The 5,401-nt window shown below is 43.5% G+C and overlaps 1 protein-coding gene across 1 annotated transcript; it reads right to left on the bottom strand.

The window, feature by feature from the left end:
- Nucleotides 1-1,988: 1,988 nt before the first annotated feature.
- LOC118227202 (fibroblast growth factor 20-like) lies at nucleotides 1,989-5,185 on the bottom strand. The gene is made up of 3 exons (XM_035417406.1): nucleotides 4,042-5,185; nucleotides 3,387-3,490; nucleotides 1,989-2,341 (listed from the first exon to the last, which is right to left on the bottom strand). The coding sequence occupies exons 1-3, from the start codon at nucleotides 4,313-4,315 to the stop codon at nucleotides 2,096-2,098; spliced, it is 624 nt and encodes a 207-aa protein (XP_035273297.1). The 5' UTR covers nucleotides 4,316-5,185; the 3' UTR covers nucleotides 1,989-2,095.
- Nucleotides 5,186-5,401: the final 216 nt, after the last annotated feature.

The raw sequence follows: 5,401 nt of genomic DNA on the forward strand, positions 1-5,401 counted from the left end.
GTTCTTTGATGTTTTACCTTTGGTTGCCACTAGAGGACTAAAGCTTTCCTATTCCTTCTCCACCAGGGGCTTTTTTACAGGGCTTTTTAAATTATTATTTTATTTACTTAATAAAATTATGGCCAGCGGTTGCACACATTATTAGTCAACATACGTGACTTCAACTGAATGAGCACTTGTGCGAGTCCTTTATCAGTTGAAATCACATATGCTTAATAAGATTGTGTGCAGCCACTGTCCATAATTTTATAAGCACATTTTTTGAGAGTATCAGAAGTCATTTGCTGCAGAAGTTATCCCATTATACGTCACACTGAGTCCTTTTCTCTATTAGGAAAACACTCAGATCCCCTTTGGACAGACGATCTTTGACAAGTGGGTCAGAGAACATGAAATCAAACAGATAATATTTGCAATACCTTAAAAAAAAAAAGTATTGTTGTTGGATCAGGTCATCAGGTCAACCTGTGTAATTCCCCTGCATTGTTCTGGCTAGTCACTACAGGTAGTAAGTGCTTCACTGTAATTGGGGTTGAAAAAAGTTGGATAAACCCCCCTCCCCCCCCCCCCCCCCCGGCCCTTGTATCTTCACAAATGATAAACATGAGAGCCTCGACATCAGAGGAGTGAGCAGGTGAGGGGGGGGAAGGGGGGGCGGTGGCTGTACTGACAAGTGTGGGGAGAACACCTGTATTGCCAGTGCAGACAACAAAGACATACATGAGAGATCACTGACATCTACAAAACATACACACACACAGACCACTGACATCTACAAAACACACACACACATACACACACACAAATCGCTGAGATCTAAAAACATATAAGCAGATCACACATAGAAACTTAACTGGGGGGTCAGCGCATATATTTGAGTAGCTGGAGATACTCCAAATTTTGTTCACTGTTTAGGATTACCACAACTTGCATTATTTTACATATAGCCCATTTATACAGCAGGGTCTGTTCTGAACCTTTTCAAATTAAGTGCCATGCAACTGTACAGCCCACCCTGGAAATCAACCAAACAGGCCGCACAGTAAGGTAAAAGGCTTTAATGATTGGTGCACACAAGAAAAGAAGACAAAAAACCAAAGTCAGGGACTTTAAATAAGTTTAATTTCCCCACTTGGCTTGGGAATCTTCTCTCGAAAACAAAACACAAAACACAGAGGGCCGAGGCTTGCTTCAGACATGGTGCGCAGTCGTGACAAGACAGCTTAACCTAAAACATCATCTCAAAACAATATAAGAAAATACTATCTCCAGTCAGCTTAACAGAAATAGGTTGATCTCTATGCCCTTGTGACATCCGTGTAAATATTGGCACAAAATAAATCTCTCAAGGTTTTCTTTACATTGCATATTTACCTGTAAAAATATATTCTCGACCAAATAAATATATAAAATAAATATATGTCTCCAGCAATGCATAAATAAAACTTTTTTCTTAAAATGATAACATCTGCAAACCAATATTTTCAGGTTCTTTTGCCTTCTGCGTGGTACTGTCCGGTATCGGTCATCGGAAATCCTCCACAAACCGTCTGGGACCTTCGGGCAATGCGGACCACCGACCTCATGGTACCAAGTAGAAAGCAGGTTCTTCTGTTTCTCCATCCAGTCCCCTGAAGCAGAGACGCAGGTTCTGGCCCCATATCAAGGATCTCAGTCAAGTGCCATTGGGTGACTTCTTTTTTTTGGGGGGGGAGGGTGAGATGACATCAGCAGCTTACAGGCCAATCTTGTATGCCCACTTTCTGCAGCTGGGCATATGATCAAATGGCCCTTAAAAAATATATATGTATGTATCCGCCTGGCTGTTCAACACTTCCCTTGCTCCAGAAGAGGCATTGGCCTTCAAAAAGCGAGAGTAAGCACACTGCACCCCTCTCATCACAACCCCCCCCAACCTAACCCAAACCCGGCTCGACCCAACCCACACCGACACCCTTTGCCACCATCAACCCCCCCACTCCCCCCGCCCCCTTCTGTTTTTTTTTTTTTTTGATGTTCTTTGGAGTTACTGTGTGTGCACGTGTATGCCCCTCTTTGTTTCCAAGGAAACCAGAGCACGGAGACTCCCTGTGGATCAGCTCGGTCCCAGAATCTCCCGGTACAGCTCCGGTACCCGCTCGGGGTCCACGGGCCGGGGGAGGAAATGGGTGAACCTCTGGTGGCGCCGGGACCGCGTCCCGTCTCGTGACGTCCCGTCCTTGTTCAGAGCCACGAAATAGCGTGCCCCCCTGTCCCCGTGCTTGTAGAGGTTGGAAGAGTACGTGTTGTACCAGTTCTCTTCAAACTGTTCCCTGAAGACACACTCCGCGGTCAGCTTTTCCTGGGAGAAACAACAGCGACAACAAAAATGATTTAACATCTTTCAAATGGTTTGCTTACAGTCTTGCTGATGCATATAACTTATATTTAATTGTGTGCCATGATATTAAATTTTAATGAAATACGTCATGTTAATTACCTCACTCCAAACTTCCACAGAAGTACCCCACGCCCAGATCTGGTTGCGAAGCCTGAATAATTTACATCAATCCCATTGTTGCTCCACTAATGCACCATACATGAAATTCACGCACATATTCGTTTCATGGGTCATACCCTGAGCGGTAGTGCAGTGTCTTTCAAAGGGGCTAGACGTGCATTTCGGTACAATCTGATAATATTTACGGATTATTTCCCCACCCCCAGGGACTTTAATACGGAACTGAAACTATGTGCGCCCTCTGCCGGCCACTTACGTGCACAGTATCCCTTAAAGCCAATGCGCCGTTCATTTAATTGATTCATCTGATATGGGATGCAACGAACAGCGAATCTGCACTCAGAACGTTGCGTCTCAGCTGCATCAGCATGCATATTTAAAATCTTCAGCAGCAATATGCAATATGCCGTGTCAACCAAAATCAACACAAAAAGTTCTACACATTATTGCTATTGGGGCGCATGAAAAATGTTATTGCAAAATAAAATATAGCATTACACAGCATTTTAAAGCCCGTGTATGTGTGTAGGCGCTTTACAAGCCCATGGGATTAAAAATATACTTGACGCAAAAAATAAATAAATTAATTAATAAATCACGACACAAAACGTAGCGCCTGGCGATTTGCTGCTTCAGGCACGCGGGGCCGTGTATTGATTTCAATATTCACTTCAACTGACGCGTGTCATTTCAGACACTTGCAGGTCTAAACACTCGGAGCTATGTCATGCTGTGCGCAGATTGCGCACAGCGTGAATTTTTCATACACAGTGTGTGGCACCATACACAAACATGAGACACAACGTCACACTGGGTAAACTGCTGAACTATTTTACATCTTTGTGGAAATACATTGTTTGCAAAATTATAGTGAAATGATACTTACAGAGCCATAGAGCTCTCCTTTACCATTCATTCCGAGGTAAAGTCCACTGTCCACTCCTCTGATGCTCACTATTCCAACTGCGAGACTGATGAACTCCAGTATACCTGAGACATATTTGTTCCGTTATTTGATTTTGCTATATCACAAAACGTCCGTAATATACATAGAGGTAGGATGACGTTTAATGAAAATAACCAATACATAAGTTCTATGTAATAGCATTAATATAGCATTGAATAGCTTAAATTAGTGTACTTCCATCCATAAGGGCCTCCAGAAGTATTTCCAAAAGTATCACCTGAACATTTAATGACCGTAAGCTATGTGAGCACACCTGTAATGCTCTTTAAAGTGATTTGGCATACTTTCAGGTAACTTAACTCAGGAAGCATGAAGGGTAAAGCAAAGGTCGCGGTACCATTGTATCTGTATTAAAAGTGGCCTTTAGAACAAAGTATAAATCAGAAAGAACAACAGTATTGTCAATCATATTCAATCCCAGAAAATGCGCGAGCATAGACGTCAATTATTCACTGTTGGTGAGTTATCACAATTTAAAAACGTACATCTATAGCATGTAAAGTATGCATAGTGTTGCTGCAATGTATGCCACCAGTTATTGTAATAATAATAATAATAATAATAATATCCTTACCAAATCGACTATGATCTTTTCTTGTTCCTTGCACTGTACCATCTGGTAGTATTTCAAGGTGAAACCCAGTTCTACAGTACAGCTGCCTCCTCCGCAGAATCCCTTTTAAATGCGTTAAATCCGCGGGGGTACTCCGTGACAGTCGCTCCGCTGGGACCAGGTGGTCTCCCAGCAACACTGGACTCTCCCCAGCGGCCGTCAGGACAAAATGCGATCCCTGTCCGAAGCTGTCCAGGCCGTGTGTAAAGGTACCCACTTCGCCCACGGAGGCCATCTCCAAACCGCCCGCGCTGCCGTTTCAAAATTACAAAAGTTGGGAGCGAAGATGTCCGGAGTAAACACCTTTGCGCAGTACCAGATCGCCGCTTACTGCATGTGTACATCCGCGTCCGTTAGCACATGCTCGCTCGCTTGCTCTCCCTCTTCCACGGACTATTCCCACGGACTTGGATCTTCTCCGGGTTTCCTCGAGCGGCAGAGCCAGTTCCACAGAAGGCTCTTTTGGTTTTACTCCGTGAAGAAATGAGGCGTCCAAATTGAACTCCCGTTTAAATACATTCCCCAGCTAAATGCCCTCTTGACATATGCTAATGAAGCTCTTTATAGATTTCTTTTTGAAACATTACTCCTTGATCCTTGATGTCCGCAGACCTTTGATGTTAATTTCTTCGGGATCACACGACCATTCCAGCGGCGAATAAGAAAAAGTAATGCGAACGTGGGAAAAATTAGAAGCGCGCGAGTTATCCTTTTTTAAAATCATAATATTCGGAGAAGAGGTCTCATAGCCTCTTGTCGCATGGATGCGCCACCCTTAGCGCGGTCCCCCGGGTCTCCTGCGACTGGCTGTGAGCGGGGGTGTCGTAAGAGAGGCTGTTTAAAGCCGCGTGGCAGGTGGAAACTGCGAGGAAGGGGCGGCGCTATGACATATTAGAAAAGCCTCTGCGGGCTAATTTCAGTTTTATTTGATTTTAACTGAATCAAAAACAACGCATCATTTTTTTCACTGGCGTACCGTTGTGCGTTATTGTTGTTCTGTTATTTGCGACGTTGCTTACAGGAACTGTGGCAATTTAATTAATACAATCTACTGGGAACTGTGTTTGTTTGCTAGAAACTGCACAGTTCTTAATTAGTGAATGTTCATTTTTAATGAGTCTGATGAAAACTAAAGAACGTGCCTGACTTTGGACTAAAAGAAATCCCCCGATTTAACTTCGTTCCCTCAGTGGTGTTAATTTATCTGATCCTTTTTCTGTCAAGATGCTGTCATGTGGTAGGCTCAAAAACAACAACAATAAAGACGTCAGTGCACATCTGTGCAAATGCGATCGCTTTAGGGTCAAACGATCCACCTCAT

Source organism: Anguilla anguilla, chromosome 5, assembly GCF_013347855.1.
Source record: "Anguilla anguilla isolate fAngAng1 chromosome 5, fAngAng1.pri, whole genome shotgun sequence".
Lineage (NCBI taxonomy): Eukaryota > Metazoa > Chordata > Actinopteri > Anguilliformes > Anguillidae > Anguilla > Anguilla anguilla.